The sequence below is a fragment of the Leucoraja erinacea genome, chromosome 8 (genome assembly GCF_028641065.1).
Source record: "Leucoraja erinacea ecotype New England chromosome 8, Leri_hhj_1, whole genome shotgun sequence".
Lineage (NCBI taxonomy): Eukaryota > Metazoa > Chordata > Chondrichthyes > Rajiformes > Rajidae > Leucoraja > Leucoraja erinaceus.
Genome location: NC_073384.1, coordinates 29,751,809 through 29,770,814, shown reverse-complemented (window position 1 = coordinate 29,770,814; position 19,006 = coordinate 29,751,809). Strand labels below are relative to the sequence as shown.

The 19,006-nt window shown below is 45.5% G+C and overlaps 1 protein-coding gene across 1 annotated transcript in view; it reads right to left on the bottom strand.

Annotated features, from left to right (window-relative positions):
• Positions 1–15,319, bottom strand: part of LOC129699484 (fasciculation and elongation protein zeta-2-like) — a 119,603-nt gene extending 104,284 nt beyond the window's left edge. Inside the window, exon 1 of the mRNA XM_055639316.1 lies at positions 14,866–15,319. Within this exon, the coding sequence (XP_055495291.1) occupies positions 14,866–15,317 (452 nt within the window). The 5' untranslated portion in view covers positions 15,318–15,319. The remainder of the gene's footprint in view (positions 1–14,865) is intronic.
• Positions 15,320–19,006: the final 3,687 nt, after the last annotated feature.

The following is a 19,006-nucleotide window of genomic DNA, read 5'->3' as shown; positions in this document are numbered from 1 at the left end:
CTATTGGTCTCCAGATACCTTCTGCAGGGTGCGAGCAGCTCATTTACCAACTAAGGTTCCGGTTTGTGCTGCACCAGGTTGGTGTTTTGCCATTCCGCCCGGCTAGGTTTATGGCTGGGTGCAGGCAGGTTATGTTCCAGTTCTCCCCTGGAGTATGCTCTAACGCTCCGCAGTGATGGTTGGGTGGTAGACACAAGGAACTGGAGGTGCTGGAATCTTACGTAGACAAATAAGTGCTTGAATAACTCAGGTCTGGTAGCATCTCTGGAGGAGCTTATTAAAGTTGCGCGAGGCCATCAAAATTCCAATTGGAGAAAATCGGAGGAATCCCGTCGTTTCACTTCTCTTTTTATACTGGAGCAGCGAATGGAATAAGCGAGTAAAAACTAACATCAGTATTTCATCTCCATTAATGCTATGTTATAATGACCCTGTATAACACTGGTTCATTTAGAAAATATCTTGAGCGCTGTGAGGATTTACGACAAGGAGTTTGTTCAATTATGCATATTGATACCTTTCCCTCATGATAGCTTCACAAATATATCTTAAATTTTTTTGATAACAATTTGTTTTTTTATATAACAGTGGATGCTTTTACATTTCTGTCCTTTACAGCTGACTGTCATCTCACTCTTAAAGAACAAGGAGTCTTCTGTCAAAGCCAAACAATTGTGTTTCAAAACTAAAGATGCTCAGCACTATTAAAACAAGTAGCTAGTTTGATTGGCAAGCCATCCATCTAAAAACCTAATTTCCTTCACCACTTGTGCAGAGTGCCTGTGATGGGTATTATCTATAAGATGTACTGCAGTAATCCAGAGTTTCAACATCTCCCAAACATCCAATCTTTTAAATTTACAAGGATCTAGCTAGCACAGGGGAAGTCCATAACTTCTAAATGCCTCTCAAAATCACTTATCAGTCTGAATTAGAAAAGGATAGAATCGCAGCAGTTCAATGATGTGGCTCATCTCCAACATTTCATTGGTAATTAGGAATAGATAATAAGCTATAACCCTCCCAGTGATTCATATATGTTCTAAAGGAATAAGTAATAAAGTCCAGAAGCTGTGATCACGTGGAAAGGGATGTGTGTGGAGGATGGGGAGTGCAGCGTGGTAGGGGCAGTCCCATCTACCTATTTATAATGTCAATAGTCAATAGTCTATTTATTTGTCATTTGGACCCCTGGAGGTCCAAATGAAATGCCGTTTCTGCAGCCATACATTACACACAAATAAACCCCAGACACAACATAATTACATTTTACATAAACATCCATCACATAGCTGTGATGGAAGGCCAAAAAAACTTATCTCTCCACTGCACTCTCCCCCCCCCCCCCCCCGATGTCAGAGTCAAAGTCAAAGCCCCGGCTGGCGATGGCGATTGTCCCGCGGCCATTGAAGCCACGCCGGGTGATGCAAGGTCGCACACCGGGTCTTGGTGTTAAAGACCCCGGTGTGCGCTCGCATAGTCCCGCGGCCATTCCAAGCCGCGCGGGGCAGTAATGTTAGGCCCCGCTCCAGGAGCTCTTCGACCCCGCAACTCGGGCGGGAGAAGTCGCCGTTGCAGGAGCCCTGAAAAGCGGTCTCCCTCCAGGGATCCGCGGGCTCCCGGTGCCGCCATCCGCAGACCCGCAGTAGCAGCCTCCGAATCGGCAGCAGCAGCAGCGGCAGCAGCAGCAGCAGCAGCAGCGGCAGCGGCAGCGCTCCTCCACCGCTCCACCCGCTCCGGTCTCGGCCAGCTCCGCGACGGCGACGGTGAGTCGTAGCACCAGAGTCCCCGGTCTCTTCCTGTTGGAGGCCGCTCCTCGTTGCGGCCCCAACGACAACTGAGACCCGACGAGAAAAGGTCGGGTCTCCAGTGCAGGGAGAGATTCAAAAGTTTCCCCACCCCACCCCCGCCCCCCCACACACACACCCCAACATAAAATAACAAAAACTACATAAAAACACAGACAAAAAAATAATAAAAACGCGGACAGGCTGCAGAGGCCGCTGCTGACCAGAGTCGCGCCGCCTACCGGATAATACACTTGTAATAGAGAGAAAATGTGTAAGAAGCCAAAGAACAAAACTATAAAGCTACCAAAACACAGCATATTTATCAAACTAATACAGAAACTGAGTCAACGATGCTATCCAGAGCAAAATGAATAAGCACTTCCCCAGAACTTTAAGATTGCAAACAACTGTGCTATTAGAGCAAAGGAAACATACATTTGACAGTATATCTACATTTGGTTAACACTCAATGTAGAAGTTGAGGTCATAATCAAGCTAGGCAGGTTCACAGCTCTCCTTGCCAGATTAAAAAGACTCACCTAATGGGTTGCAGATATTGGTAAGATATTAGAAGCCATTTTCTGAAGCATGCCCAGGCAAAGAGTTAAATTTTAAGAAAAAGGATCTGTCTGGCTAAAATCTCACAGATTTTTTGGAGACCCAAAACTTGGGTATTGTTGGTGGAAAGATTGTAAATATAATTTCAAACAATTGCCACAAGTCAAGTCAAGTCAAGTGAGTTTATTGTCATGTGCCCCAGAGAGGACAATGAAATTCTTGCTTGCTGCAGCACAACAGAATATAGTAAGCATAAATACAGAACAGTTCAGTGGGTCAATATAGCATAGAAACTGAAAATAGGTGCAGGAATAGGCCATTCGGCCCTTCGAGCCTGCACCGCCATTCAATATGATCATGGCTGATCATCCAACTCAGTATCCTGTACCTGTCTTTTCTCCATACCGCATGATCCCTTTAGCCACAAGGGCCACATCTAACTCCCTCTTAAATATAGCCAATGAACTGGCCTCAACTACCTTCTGGGGCAGAGAATTCCACAGATTCACCACTCTCTGTGTGAAAAATGTTTTTCTCATCTCGGTCCAAAAAGACTTCCCCCTTATCCTTAAACTGTGACCCCTTGTTCTGGACTTCCCCAACATCGGGCACAACCTTCCTGCATCTAGCCTGTCCAACCCCTTAAGAATTTTGTACGTTTCTATAAGATCCCCCCTCAATCTTCTAACTTCTAGCGAGTACAAGCCGAAGTCTATCCAGTCTTTCTTCAGATGAAAGTCCTGCCATCCCAGGAATCAGTCTGGTGAACCTTCTCTGTACTCCCTCTATGGCAAGAATGTCCTTCCTCAGATTAGGAGACCAAAACTGTACACAATACTCCAGGTGTGGTCTCACCAAGACCCTGTACAACTGCAGTAGAACCTCCCTGCTCCTATACTCAAATCCTTTTGCTATGAAAGCTAACATACCTTTCGCTTTCCTCACTGCCTGCTGCACCTGCATGCCTACCTTCAATGACTGGTGTACCATGACACCCAGGTCTTGTTGCATCTTCCCTTTTTCTAATCGGCCACCATTCAGATAATAGTCTACTTTCCTGTTCTTGCCACCAAAGTGGATAACCTCACATTTATCCACATTATACTGCATCTGCCATGCATTTGCCCACTCACCCAACCTATCCAAGTCACCTTGCAGCCTCTTAGCATCCTCCTCACAGCTAACACTGCCTCCCAGCTTCGTGTCATCCGCAAATTTGGAGATGTTGCATTCAATTCCCTCGTCCAAATCATTAATATATGTTGTAAATAGCTGGGGTCCCAGCACTGAGCCTTGCGGTACCCCACTAGTCACCGCCTGCCATTCTGAAAAGGACCCATTTACTCCTACTCCTTGCTTCCTGTCTGCCAGCCAGTTCTCTATCCACATCAATACTGAACCCCCAATACCGTGTGCTTTAAGTTTGCATACTAATCTCTTATGTGGGACCTTGTCAAAAGCCTTCTGAAAGTCCAGATATAACGCATCCACTGGTTCTCCCTTATCCACTCTACTAGTTACATCCTCGAAAAATTCTATAAGATTCGTCAGACAGGATTTATCTTTCATAAATCCATGCTGACTTTGTCCAATGATTTCACCACTTTCCAAATGTGCTGCTACCCCCATCTTTAATAACTGACTCTAGCATTTTCCCTATTACCGATGTTAGACTAACTGGTCTGTAATTCCCCGTTTTCTCTCTCCCTCACTTTTTAAAAAATGGGGTTACATTAGCTACCCTCCAATCCTCAGGAACTACTCCAGAATCTAAAGAATTTTGAAAAATTATCACTAATGCATCCACTATTTCTGGGGCTACTTCCTTAAGTACTCTGGGATGCAGCCTATCAGGCCTTGGGGACTTATCGGCCTTTAATCCATTCAATTTACCTAACACCACTTCCCGACTAACCTGGATTTTACTCAGTTCCTCCATCTCATTTGACTCCCGGTCCCCTGCTATTTCCGGTAGATTATTTATGTCTTCCTTAATGAAGACAGAACCAAAGTAGTTATTCAATTGGTCTGCCATGTCCTTGTTCCCCATGATCAATTCACCTGTTTCTGACTGCAAGGGACGAACATTTGTTTGAACTAATCTTTTTCTCTTCACATATAAAAACTTTTGCAGTCAGTTTTTATGTTCCCTGGCAGTTTTCTTTCATAATCTTTTTTCCCTTTCCTAATTAAGCCCTTTGTCCTCCTCTGCTGGACAATTTCTCCCAGTCCTCTGGTAGGCAGCTTTTTCTGGCTAATTTGTATGCTTCATCTTTTGTTTTGATACTTTCCCTGATTTCCCTTGTTATCCACGGATGCACTACCTTCCTTGATTTATTATATTAAAGAGCTAATAGTCAAATTTAATAATCAAATCTAAAATGGCGTAGTTCTTCTACAAAAGCATGGTCTAGAAAACAAAATGGCTCGGTGCCAAGTCTGAATGACTTTGTAAAGTATATGGAACACAATATGGACGTCACGTTCTCTTTTCAATAAAGAAATTAAGATGGAATCCAGCAGTGCTTCATTCAAGGCCATAAAGATTGAACAAATAGCTGACGCTCCAGAAATAAGTAATAACTTGTTATTGGATGAGCTTGATTTGGACCCATTTTTCCTATATTCTGAAAGGCTGCAGAATCTTTCAGACATGCCATATTCAGACTTGGTAGAAGTATTTTACTTATAAGAAAAATGTGTAATTGTGCTAGCTGTCCTTTGTTCTGTGAGTGGGAGCCCGAGAAGCACTGTGCAACATTCGTGCTCATTGTAGATCATTGCCACTCCCGTCTGACGAATCAATTAAAGATTGCCACGGTTTACCTTTAACAGTTTTTGTTGCTATCTGCTTTTTAAGAAATGAACTTTGACATTTGGCTGTAGTCGGCAGGGATCTCGCTGGGACCAGTAACAGATGACTGAGTAAGAGGGTGCAGTTGACCGGGATCTGAAGGGGAGAAAACTGAGCTCTAGTCGGACCCTTTGAGTCTGGCCTCCTGAAGAAGCTCCCGGTAAAAAACAAAGATCCCTCAGTCTGAGGTTGGCCTGGTTCCAGACAAGATCCTTAGAAGCAGACAGTGAAGGTAAGACCACTTGTGTAAAGGATTGGCTTGTGTATTGGAAATTAATAAAGGATTGGCTTGTGTATTGGAAATGATTAAAGGATTGGGCACGGCAGACTAAATAGGTTTTGTCACCAATGTGTATTGGAGAGACAAGGTGTCTTGAAAACACGTGTATTGAAAAGACAATGTGTCTTGAAGAGACAGTGTTTTGAAAAGACTGTTGTGAATTTGCTACCAGAGAGAGTAGCCAGATCAGGGTTCTCACTTAACTTTTTTCCCCTGTTGCCAGCTGGGCAACCTAGGCAGCTTTTTAAGTTGCCAAATGACAGTTTAGGTGGTCATTTAAGACGGCTTGCATGACGCATGCAATAATGAGCTCGGATGAAGTTCATAGTTACCAGTCGAAATGATGGTCAATGAAGCATTTGCATATTATTTCTGCTTCAAATAAAGTCACAAACTAAACATATTCACCAATCAACACATGATATATACCACAATAACATGCAGCAAAATTATAATACAGTATCTCAACTATTTTTACACATTGCAATTAATGCAATTTCTATTATTTATTTCCACTTCCAAACAAAAATATGGTTGGATTATTCAGCGTATGATCAACCTGTGTCAATAAATCCTGGACCATGGTAACATATATGTTTAACCATGCACACTACAGATTGATGCAATTGTGCCATGTTTTCTGTGAAGGACCGAAAATTATCATGACATGGCCATAGCATGGGTCGTTATTGCTATTGGTACAGAAACACTCTCGCTTCCCATATAATTTATCCACAACAAAATATACAGGTTACAAGGAAATTTCTAAAGGCTTTTTATGATAATAGCTGTTAAAACCGACTATACCCATCTGACAGATTAAACATTGCACTAACTGACAAGAGATGGCCAAAGGACATAACTGCAGCAAATGTTCTTTTGGTAATATGTTTAAAGGTGTCAAAACGCCACATCACCGGACTTTCAAATTAGATGTATGTGGTGTGAACAGCAATTAAGATACCTAGTTTGTACCCGCCAGATTTTAAAAAAATTAATAGTAATAATAATACATTTTATTTATGGCGCGCCTTTCAGGACTCTCAAGGACACCTTACAATTAAAACAAGCATGACACCTTACAATTAACACAAGCATGAAACAAAAACATAGTATACAGCAACAATGCACAATTCGGAGAGAGAGCAGCGGCAGCCAATCGCGCCAGCATTCACTCTCAACTCCAGCAGCCATGTTTTCTGAGCCATCTGCAGCACACCTAAAATAAAACACAATATTAAAGAATTTAACATAAAAACATCCCCCCCCACAATGGTTCCCACTGTGAGGGAAGGCAACAAAGGCCAGTCCTCTTCCTCTTGTTCACCCATGGTCGGGCCTCAAGGCCTCCACAGTCGCCGCAACGGCATCCCGATGTTTCAGGCCCTCGCGCCGGATGATGGAGCTCCGTCGTCGGGAGAACACTCTCTACGGCTTGGAGTGTCTGGAACAGCCGCTTCCTCCCCGGAGACTGCGGCTCCCGAAGTCCACAGGCCGCACTGGTTGGAGCTCTGACACTGGTGATCTCGGCGAAAGATCCCAGGCTCCGCGGTGTTCAAACCCCATGCCGCTGCAGCTGGACGCTCCACAGACCCCGCAGCTCCGCGATGTTGGAGTCGGCTGTCTCAGCACTCTGGAGCTTACCACACGGCGACCCGGGTAAGGCATCGCCCGCTCCGCGATGCTGCTTCTGCGCTGTGCCGCCGCCGAAGCTCTGGCTGGCCACTCCCGGCAGGAAACGCCGCTCCAGGCCCGTTGGTAGGCCGCGAGGAATGGGCGAAGATGCAGCTCGGAGGAAAACCTTAACTCCGGCCAGGTAGGGACTGAGAAATACAGTTTCCCCCTTCCCCTTCCCCCCCACCCCCCACACAAATGATTAGACCTCCAAAACAAAACTATTAGGGCACTAAAAACAAAAAAAAGGAAGAACAGGACACATAGCTGCAGGCAGTGCAGCCATACTTGACGGCGCCCCCTCGTTATTGATAAACGCTGTTTCCATCATTCCCCTTCAGAATTAATGTTAACATTTCAACTGAAATATCTCCTGACCAAATTTGTGATGTATATGACTGACTGTAGAAGTAAAACCTGGATAAATCCAACGTATAGTTGTGAATGTTGCTCATTAAATAACTACAGTACTGATACTCCATATTGAGAGCATTGATTTGCCGTTAAAATGAATTCTGTAATAACGTGTCAACGGTAGCAGTAACAATCAAACACTGCGGTTTTGATGTTTCAAGTGTTCACAATTTAACTAATCCATCTTCATGGATTAAAACAAATAATAACATTGGGAATTAAAACACATTTGATAGCAAACATAGTAAATATTCGCTCTGTTGACATTTCCAGCACAATAGGATCGGGGGTGTGAATCAGTGCGGAAGGATAGATGGCGGGGGGGGGGGGGGGGGGGGGTGTGAGAAGGCAATCGGTGTAGAATGGATGGATTGAGGCAGAGGAATTAGTGCGTGTTGGTTGGAGTAGGTAAAATTGTGAGGGGAGAGCGCGGGGGATGTCAGTTGGGTTTAATGGAGGGATCAGTACGGGATGGACCTGTGCAGGATGGATGGGGGGGATCCGTACAGGATGAATGGGGGTAGACAAAAATGCTGGAGAAAGTCAGCGGGTGAGGCAGCATCTATGGAGCGAAGGAAATAGGCAACGTTTCGGGTCGAGACCCTTCTTCAGACTGAACCCCCCATTCTTCTTGTATGGGGGGGATCAGTACAGGATGGATGGGGTGGGGGATCAGCGCAGGATGAATGGGGGTTCAGAATGGATGGGGGGGTCTGCAGAATAAATGGAGGGGGTGGATCGAGAGATAGGTGCAGCAGCAGGTTGACACAACGGTAGAGTTGCTGCCTTTTAGCGGCAGAGACCCAGGTTCAAACTTGACTACGGGTGCTTGTTTCTATGGAGTTTATCTGTTCTCCCCGTGACCTGTTTCCGCGGAGTTTGTCTGCTCTCCCCGTGAACATAACTTCACAAATAAATTTGGTGTCAAGGAGGAAAATTTGAAAATGTTGAGGTGAAGAAGTGTGCAACTTCTCTGTCATGTAAACACTCTAACAGGGTTTCAAAAATTAACTTTGGTATTGAGTAAATCACCAGCAGCACAGGTTCCAAGTCTGGACTTTATAAATATATTTTAAGGAGTCGGTAAGAGTGTATTTATTACAATAACTGAATAGTAATAAGTAGCTAAACACTTTAATTCTCCTTCCCATTCCCACACTGACCTTACTGTCCTAAGTCTCCTCCATTGTCAGAGTGAGGCTAAAAGCTGGAGTAACTCAGCGGGTCAGGTAGCATCTCATATTTCGCTTGGGCAGCTTCTAGCCCAGTGGTATGAATATTGATTTCTCAAACTTCATGTAACCCTGGCATTCCTTCTCTCTATTCCTCCCCCTCCCAAGTCACACCAGCTTCTCGTTTTCACCCAACAAACAGCTAACAATGGCATGATTCCTTTGTCATCGTTACTTTTCTGCTTATCTTTCATTCATTCATGAACAGGTACTTTGGATCTGTCTGAACAGGTACTTTGGATCGGTTCTTCACTAAGGAGGACACAAACAATCTTCCTGATATAGTAGTGGCTAGAGGATCTGTGGTGACAGAGGAACTGAAGTAAATCCACATTAGGCAGGAAATGGTGTTGGATAGACTGATGGGACTGAAGGCTGATAAATCCCCAGGGCCTGATGGTCTGCATCCCAGGGTACTTAAGGAAGTGGCTCTAGAAATCGTGGATGTATTGGTGATAATTTCCAATGTTCTATAGACTAAGGATCTGTTCCTGTGGATTGGAGGATAGCTAATGTTATCCCACGTTTTGAGAAAGGCGGGAGATGAAAACAGGGAACTATAGACCAGTTATCCTGACATCGGTGGTGAGGAAGATGCTGGAGTCAATTATAAAAGATGAGATAGCCAAAAATTTGGATAGCAGTAACAGGATCGTTTCGAGTCAGCATGGCTTTACGAAGGGGAAATCATGCTCAACTAATCTTCTGGAATTTTTTGAAGGTGTAACTAGGAAAATGGACAATGGAGAGCCAGTGGATGTAGTGTACCTGGACTTTCAGAAATCATTTGATAAGGTCCCACATAGGAGATTAGTGGGCAAAGTTAGGGCACATGGTATTGGGGGTAGAGTGCTGACATGGATAGAGAAGTGGTTGGCAGACAAGAAACAAAGAGTAGGGATTAACGGGTCCCTTTCAGAATGGCAGGCAGTGACTAGTGGGGTACCGCAAGGCTCGGTGCTGGGACCGCAGCTATTTACAATATACATCAATGATTTGGATGAAGGGATTCAAAGTAACATTAGCAAATTTGTAGATGACAGAAAGCTGGGTGGCAGTGTGAACTGGGAGGAGGATGCTATGAGAATGCAAGGTGACTTGGACAGGTTGGGGGAGTGGGCAGATGCATGGCAGATGAAGTTTAATGCAGATAAATGTGAGGTTATCCACTTTGGTAGCAAAAACAGGAAGGTTGATTACTATCTAAATGGCGTCAAGTTGGGAAAAGGGGAAGTACAATGGGATCTGGGGATCCTTGTACATCAGTCTATGAAAGTAAGCATGCAGGTACAGCAGGCAGTGAAGAAAGCGAATGGCATGTTGGCCTTTATAACAAGAGGAATAGAATATAGGAGCAAATAAGTCCTTCTGCAGTTGTACAGAGCCCTAGTGAGTCCACACCTGTAGTAATCTGTGCAGTTTTGGTCCCCTAATTTGAGGAAGGACATTTTTGCTATTGAGGGAGTGCAGCGTAGGTTTACAAGGTTAATTCCCGGGATGGCGGGACTGTCATATGCTGAGAGAATGGAGCAGCTGGGCTTTTACACTCTGGAGTTTAGAAGGATGAGAGGATACCTCATTGAAACATTTAAGATTGTTAAGGGTTTGGACACGCTAGAGGTAGGAAACATGTTCCCGATGTTGGGGGAGACCAGAACCAGGGGCCACAGTTTAAGAATAAGGAGTAAGCCATTTGGAACTGAGACGAGGAATTCTCTGCCTCAGTGGGCGGTGGAGACAGGTTCTCTGGATGCTTTCAAGAGAGAGCTAGATAGGGCTCTTAAAAATAGCGGAGTCAAGGGATATGGGGAGAAGGCAGGAACGGGGTACTGATTGGGAATGATCAGCCATGATCACATTGAATGGCAGTGCTGGCTCGAAGGGCCGAATGGCCTACTCCTGCACCTATTGTCTATTGTTCTTTATCTCTCGACATCATCGTCATTGTCTCTCATTTCCCTTTCCCGTGACTTTCAGTCTGAAGAAGGGTCTCGACCTGAAACGTCACCCATTCCTTCTCTCCAGAGATGCTGCCTGACCCGCGGAGTTACTCCAACTTTTTGTGTCTATTTTCTGAATAGTAATTATCTCTTCAATTAAACTCCTGAAGGGTCCACTCTTTTTGATCACAGCAATTAATTTTACTTTTTTTTTAAAATCTGAAAACTCTTAATTCTTCTCCCCATGTCACACTTTAATTGGAACGGGGGAGACATCTTGTTGACTTCAATTAATCCAAGCATATGCCAAATAAGGAATGCCAATACAGTACCCCACCAGCTGGCAATTCTTCAAATAAAGCATATCTGCATCCATTCTCATGTGATGCTTCTCCCAAGATCTCATGCTTTTCCCCAGAAAATTATTGCAGGGAAAGTTATGCTCTATAGGTATCACAAATGCATTCATGAAATTTATTGCAATCATAATTATCATCAGCCTTCTTTCTACAATATATCTTTTTCATTATTTAAAAAAAGTATAAAGAAATTAAGATGGTCAAATAAAATGAAAGAACTTGTCCATCTCTTTAAATGTAGTATTGTGTGTATACCCATAGCTCAAGAACTGCCACTGTTCGGTCAGGCAGTATCTCTAGAGATCATGGATAGGGGACGTTTTGGGTCAGGACCCTTCTTCAGACTTAATGTAGGGATGAGAGGGGGTAGAATAAGAAAGGTGGACGAGAGGAGGGGCAGGACAAAGCCTGCAGGCAATACGTTAATACTGGTGAGGTAGGCAGATGGTGTACAAAGGCCAGAGATAATCGCTGAAATAGGTGAGAGTCCAGGTGGGGCACAGGTGAATGGAGGGGGGGGTTTGGGAGGGGAGGGGGGGGAAAAGGTAGAGAAGTTTTTGTTGTTACCTAAAATTCATACCATTGGAAGCTACCCAAACGGAATGTGAGGTGTTGTTCCTCCAGTTTGTGTGCGAAGAAGAAGGCCCAGGAGAGAAAGATCGGTATGGGATTAGGAAGAGAATTGGTGTACATCGCTTGTGGTTATAGGGGAAAGTACATGAGGGAGGAGTGGTTCAGGTGGGATTAGATGAGATGAGATGTGTGAACCAAGGAGTTGAAGAGGCAGCGGTCTCTGCAGAAGGTGGAAATTATGCGGATGAAAAGATGCAACTGGTGGCGAGATCATGTTGGAGGTGATGGAAATGTTAGAGAATGATGTGCTGGATGCAGAGGCTGGTGGAGTGAAAGGCAAGGACCAGGGGAACTCTATCCTTGTTCCGTTTAAGAGAAGGCGAGCAAGAGCAGAGTAGAACTATAGGACACAGAGGAGACACGGGTGAAGGATTCATCTAAGGGGGGAAACCATGTTTACCAAAGAACAAGGCCATTTTGGGAACACTGGATGGGGTATTGGAAAGTACCTGGGGAGGAGATGGTTTGGGTGGGAAGTGATGAATGAACAAAGGAGTTGCCGAGTGAGCGATCTCTATGGAAGGTGGAATGGGGTAGAGATGGGAAGATGTGACACTGATGTACAGATGTTACTTTCCCTTACAACCACAGGTGATGCAGCTCATGTCCCTATACCTAATCCGTCGCCCCCATCCAGGGACCCCAGTAATCCTTCCAGTTGAGACAGATGTTCACATGCACCTCCTCTAACTTCATCTTCTGCATCCGATGTTCCTGATGTGGCCTCTTGTACATCGGCGAGATCATGTGTAGACTTGCCAATTGCTTTGCCGAACAGTTACACTCGGCCCACCAAGGCCTATTGGATCTCCCGATCGCTAACCATTTTAAGAACCCCTTCCCATTCCCATAGTGACTGTTCTGTCCTGGGCCTCCTCCATTGCCAGAGTGGGGCCCCACACAAACTGAACAAACAGAAATTTGTGTTCTACTTGAGTAGTTTACAACCCTACGATATGAACATTGAATTGTCCAATTTTAGGTAACTACTATCCCACAAATAATCCCCTGCCCCCTCTCCTTTCTCCTGTAAGATCCTTCCCTCCACTCCCTTTCCCTGAACCCTGGCTGTTTCTCTCATCCCCCTGCGCCTGCATTCCTTCCACAAAATTCAAAACCTTCAACCTCCATAATGCACATATCTGTCCTTTTGGGCTCACATCTGTCTCTTTTATCTTTGGCTTTTTTCCAACAATCTGCCTATCAAACCCCCCCCCCCCCCCTTCCCCCCTGCCCCTGTTCACCTATTCCCGGCCATTCTCTGTCCTGCCCCTCCTCTCTTCTAGCTTTCCCCTCCCACCCCCCGTAAATAGTCTGAAGAAGGGTCCCAACCCGACACATCACCTATCCATGTCATCCAGGAATGCTGCCTAGCCTGAGTTACTCCACAATTTTGTTTATTTATTTGGTATAAACCTGCATCTGCCATAAACCTAGTTCCTCCACATTGACCCTTAACTGACTTTGGTACCACTAATCACATTAACACGACTACCGGATAGATTTCTCTTAAATGTGTAATTTGTGCACTGAACTTGTACTACTACCTTGCCGGAACTTACTTAAATAAGGCAGAACAAGCAAACCACCTTTACTGAATTATTTAAGCAGTATTTGGTGCTAAGAAAAATGAGCAGGGTCAAAACAGGAACAAAGTGTTGTACTTGAGAACTTAGTAAAGAGGTAACTCACAATATGGTTTGAAAATGTTCAGCCATGATCATATTGAATGGCGGTGCAGGCTCGAAGGGCCGAATGGCCTACTCCTGCACCTATTTTCTATGTTTCTAAAATCAATGAAACTCATTCAATACCTCACTCTGACTGTATAAATCGGTTACCATATTTGCATCTTTACTAATGAAAGACATGGATTGAGTAATTTAGAAAAATGTAAGCTATGACATGCACAGAATGTTATTCACATCTCTACAACAGCAAAGATAAAGATGAACAAAAAAAATATGATTTTAAAATATTAAAAATAACGGAAGCGAAGATTGGTTCCAATATACAATTCATTGTAAACATTATTGCATAGAATCTCAAAGGATTTCTTACAAACAGAATTTGGCATACTGAATGAAACAAAAAGATGAAAATGTTTAATAAAGACAGAAATGACTGGAAATACTCAGGTGAGTTCTGATGAACAGTCATTGACCTGAAATCTTACCACTACTTCCCTTTATAGAGGTTGAATATTTTGTTGAATATTTGAATATCTGAATATTTCCAACACTTTGTTTTTATTTTTCTTACAATAATTTATCTGGGCTAGCTACCCACCCAGATGATCTCTATGCAGCACCACGTCTACAGTTCTATGAGGAAACAATGTTCGCACCCATCTGAAGAAGGGTCTCTGCCCGAAACGCCACCCATTCCTTCTCTCCAGAGATGCTTCCTGTTCCGCTGAGTTACTCCAGCATTTTGTGTATATCATAGATTTATATTCTGCAGCTAGACACCGATGACTGTGGGATGCATCTGGTTGCTCCAGTTTCCTGCCACACTGCAAAGATTAGTCCGTCACTTGACCATTGTCAAGTGGCTCCTAGTGTCTAAGTGAATGGTAGAATTTGTGGTGAATCGATTAGTATGAGGGGACAATATAAAAATGTTTTATGGATTAATGTTGGATTAGTGTAAATGGATGGATGATACACTCAGTGGGCCGAAGGGCCTGTTTCTGTACTGTATCCCTCTACGTTTGTTTCTATGTTTCTGCCAATATGACATATCATGTAAGCCCATAACAAATCCAGTATGATCAATGTTCTTTTTTCACATTGTAGGCAGCAAATGACCTTGCATAAAAAGTTTCATGTTCCGATGAGAAGTATGTATTCTGCAAAACATACTGACCTGCTTGAAAAGTGAATTATTATAATTAAACATTCTCTCATCACATGGAAAAGATCTGCAGAAGGGAAACTGACATTTCAAGCATGGACCTATAGTCCACCGGTGATGTTGCACTGAAAGACAGGACCACAAAGTGTCGAGGACAAAGTTTGCATCAATGCAGATTCACTGGATGGATGCAACAACGGATCACCGAGAACCTCCCCCGCCCCGACACACATTCCCGGACCCGGACCCTTTCGCGATCCCCGCCCCGCACTCACTCGTCGTCTCTCATTATGCTCTCTTCGGAGATGGGTTTGACCGGAGCAATGTTTTCCGTGTTGGTGTTGTAGTTGCGGAAGCACACGGTTAGCTTCTCGTCGAAGTCATTGACCAGATCCTCCATCGATTTGAAGCTGACTATCTCGGCGGAGAAGTTGTCAAGCTCGGCGAAATCTTCCAGGCTCTGCTCCAGCGTTCCGGGGACGCCGGCCGGAGCCGGGACACCGTTGGAGTTTACCTGGTCCAGTTTGAAATTGCCAGAGGGCGCCTTGAACTCGTAGAAATCCTGCCAATCCTCGTCGAACTGCGCCAAGGGAGCCGCCATGGCCGCGGCAATCGGACCTCCCGTCGCTCGCTCCGTCAGTCCGTCCGTCCCCCAGCGGCGGGAGCGCGCGCGCGCGCGCGCATGCATGCCAACTGCCGACGTGCCAGCGTTGCGTTCACGCCCCATGCCCCGTGACATCACTCCGTCCGCATGGATCGCGAGGGAGGGGGCGGGGGTTGCGGTGGATGCGCGTTCCCGAACAACCACTCTGCCCACGTGACCTCGACAACTGCCCGGTCTTTCTTGGGCTGCTGACAACCCAGCAGTATGAATGTTGATTTCTCTAACTTCAAGTAACCTTTGCTTTCCCTCTCTCAGTCCCTCCCCCATCCTAGTTCTCCTACTAGTTTCACTGTCCTAATTAATTTTATTATTGTGGTCAGTTCTGGGCACCATGTTATAGGAAAGATATTGTCAAACTTGAAAGGGTTCAGAGAAGATTTTGGAGGATGGTACCAGGATTAGAGGGTGTGAGCTATAGGGAGTGTGAGCTATAGGGAGTGTGAGCTATAGGGAGAGGTTGAGTAGGCTGGGTCTCTATTCCATGGAACGCAGGAGGATGAGGGGTTATCTTATAGAGGTGTATAAAATCATGAGAGGAATAAATCAGGTAGATGGACAGAATAGACCGGAAGTGGCGGCGCTGCCTGGCAGCTGTGGCTCGTCTGCAGTCCGTCTGTTTTTTCTTTTTGGTGTTGTTTTATTTTGTCTGTTTTAGTTAAATTTAGTTTATTAGGTTGTGTATGGGTGGGAGAAACATGGTTTTAGTCTCTTCCTTCGGGGGGGGATGCAACTTTTTCTTGTCGTGTCCCCCGTCTCCGTCGAGGCCTAATGGTGGAGCTGGCGGCCTCGGGACTGTGGCGGCGTTCCCGCGGCGGACCCGACTTCGGAGCAATGGCGGCGTTCCGGCGGCCCGACTTCGGAGCTGTGGCGGATTTCCGGCGTTCCGGTGGTGGCGACCCGACTTTGGAGCTGTGGCGGCGTTCCGGCGGCGTCGGGGCTGGGGCAGCGTTCCAGCGGCGGCAGCCCAACTTTGGAGGCTCGGCCGCGGGCCCAGTGGACGACATCGTCGGGTGCTCGCAGGTCACAGGTTGGTGACCTGTTTTTCCGTAGCTCCCGCAACAACAGCTTCCTCCGCTGGACTGGCGGGCGGCAGCTTCGGCAGCTTTGACCGCTCCCCGTGCGGCGGAGTTTGAACCGGCCCGTTCGCGGAGCTCGGATGCAGCCGCGGGACTGACTTACTTACCATCACCCGGCGGGGTCACAACATCGGAGGCCTGGATCGCCTCAGCGCAGAAGCAGAACAAGGGAGGAAGAGACAAAGACTTTAAGACTTTTGCCTTCCATCACAGTGAGGAGGTGCCTGGTGAACTCACTGTGGTGGATGTTAAATTTGTGCTTATTGTGTGCTTTTGTTATTTTTATTATATGTATGACTGCAAGGCACAAAATTTTGTTCAGACCGAAAGGTCTGAATGACAATAAAGGATACTTTGACTTTGAGAATCTCTTGCCCAGAGTAGGGGAATCGAGGATCAGAGGAGATAGGATCAAGGTAAAGGGGAAAAGATTTAATAGGAATCCGAGGGGTAACCTTTTCACACAAAGGGTGGTGGGTGTATGGAACAAGCTGCCAGAGGAGGTAGTTGAGGCTGGGATTATCCCAACGTTTAAGAAACAGATAGGTACATGGATAGGACAGGTTTGGAGGGATATGGACCAAACGCAGGCATGTGAGACTAGTGCAGCTGGGACATGTTGGCCGGTGTGGGCAAGTTGGGCTGAAGGGTCTGTTTCCACATTGTATCACTCTATGACTGACTCTACTGTTTGTATGACTCGTTGTTACCTTCCCCTCAGCCAACAATGAACCATTCTACATTTCCTTGAACAGCATCTGCTTTGATCTGTCCTTTTCATGCCTTACCCTTCCATATTTCTAGTTTACCTCTCCCAGGAACTCTCTATCTGGAGAAGCATCTCGACCCAAAACGTCACCCATTCCCTCGCTCCAAAGATGCTGCCTGTCCTGCTGAGATACTCCAGCTTATGTATGTCTATCTTCGGCCGTGCTTGAGGTCGGGCGTAAAGGCAAGTCAAGAGAATTTTATTGTTATACTAGACCAAGTGCGGACCTGTTGGGCCCGTCCCCCATGGCAAAATTCCACACTGAGGCGGGGGCTATCGGGGGTGGGGGGGAGGCGCCGAGCGGCCTGGAGCTGGGGGAGGGGAAGGCCGATGCCGAGGCCTAGTCCTTGCCCCAGGTTGCTCTCTTCTACCTCCCCGTGGGCACGGAGCAGCCGCACGCCAAATCCAGCACGCGCGGGGTGACTATTCCAGACCTTGACTCTGGATGCACACTTGGCCTTGCTCCTAGCCCCTCTGCACTGACAATATATCTGGACCTCACATAAAGCCCCATATCTGATCCCCTGGACTTAACCTATTACGTTCAAGTCCACAGGTTCTTATCTAATGCAGTAATCTTTTATGGGGCACTTCACAGACCAAATTATCTATAACAAAATTTGCTACATCCATTGGCTTCCTTGTTATCTAACATGCTAGTTACTTTGTCAAATAAGTAATCAATTGGTTGAACACAATTTATCATCCATAAAATTATACTCACTCAGCTGTATAAGTATTCCATTACCATTTCTTTCATTTTCCTAACAAACTGTCCTGAAGTCATTTTCACCCCCAATAGTTTCAGTATTTTGCTGTCTTCCTCTCAGCTGGGATTTTTCTGAAATACAAAGTCCAATAACTATATATTTAAGCAATATTATTCTATTAAATGTGATCTTGAAAATACATAATATTTTCTGTGGTATTCATAATACAACAATGATAAAAAGATCTTTGTTTTGATTGCACCTACCAACATGCATACATTATTATATTACATTTAATATGTACCGAGGTCAATTTTTTGTTCCAATGCTCCCCATTCCCAATTACTTTTACATTGAAGTGATTGAAATCCAAGTGAAGTTTAAATGGCATCATAAAAGTCAAACCTCCAGAATGGATGATATTCATCACGTGGTTGGTTGGGGTCAGTATCCGTACAATTACTATATTAAACTTTGAATCTTCAAATGTCCTGGTTCAAGCTAAAACTAAAGACAAATAATAATCTCCTCACACATTCCCCTGCAAATATCTCTGTCACCAGGGCCGGCCTTAGGAGGTGCGGGGCCCAATTGGGAAAAATTTTAGTAGAAATATAAATAAATAATTATAAATGAGTCGTGTGTCGTGAGTAACATGACAATTCGGGTGAGAGTTCCTTTCACAGCGTGTGGGGAGTCTAGCCAGGGGTAAAGTTGCGAGCAGGGAATGAGCATTGAGAAGGAGGGGGTCGGGTTCATGCCAGTAACACTCACTCACCGCTGCCACGGCGCTCCGGGCGCCACCACATTGTTGTCGGGGAGGGAAGCAGCTCGTGTGGCTACGAGCGGCCTCCATCACCGGCCAGCGGAACTGACTGCCATCTCAGCGCCTTCTGCCAGCCCGCTCACCGCTGGCAGTGCTCTCCGTCTGAATAGTGAGGAGACCAGCTCAAGAGGAAGATCATAGAGTGGAGTGGGTCAGCGGGTGATAGATAATATCACGGCGGGCGTTGGAGCTTACTCCTGTGTCACCGCGAACAAGGGATCAATTGAGGTTACTCGCACTGACACATGGATACAGTGGCCTACATGAAGTCCAGATACGACCTTGGTAAGGCCATCAAAAAGGTCAAAAGGGACTTCTGCTCGAAACTGGAGGATGAGACAGGTGTTCGGCAGCTGTGGCGGGGCCTGAAT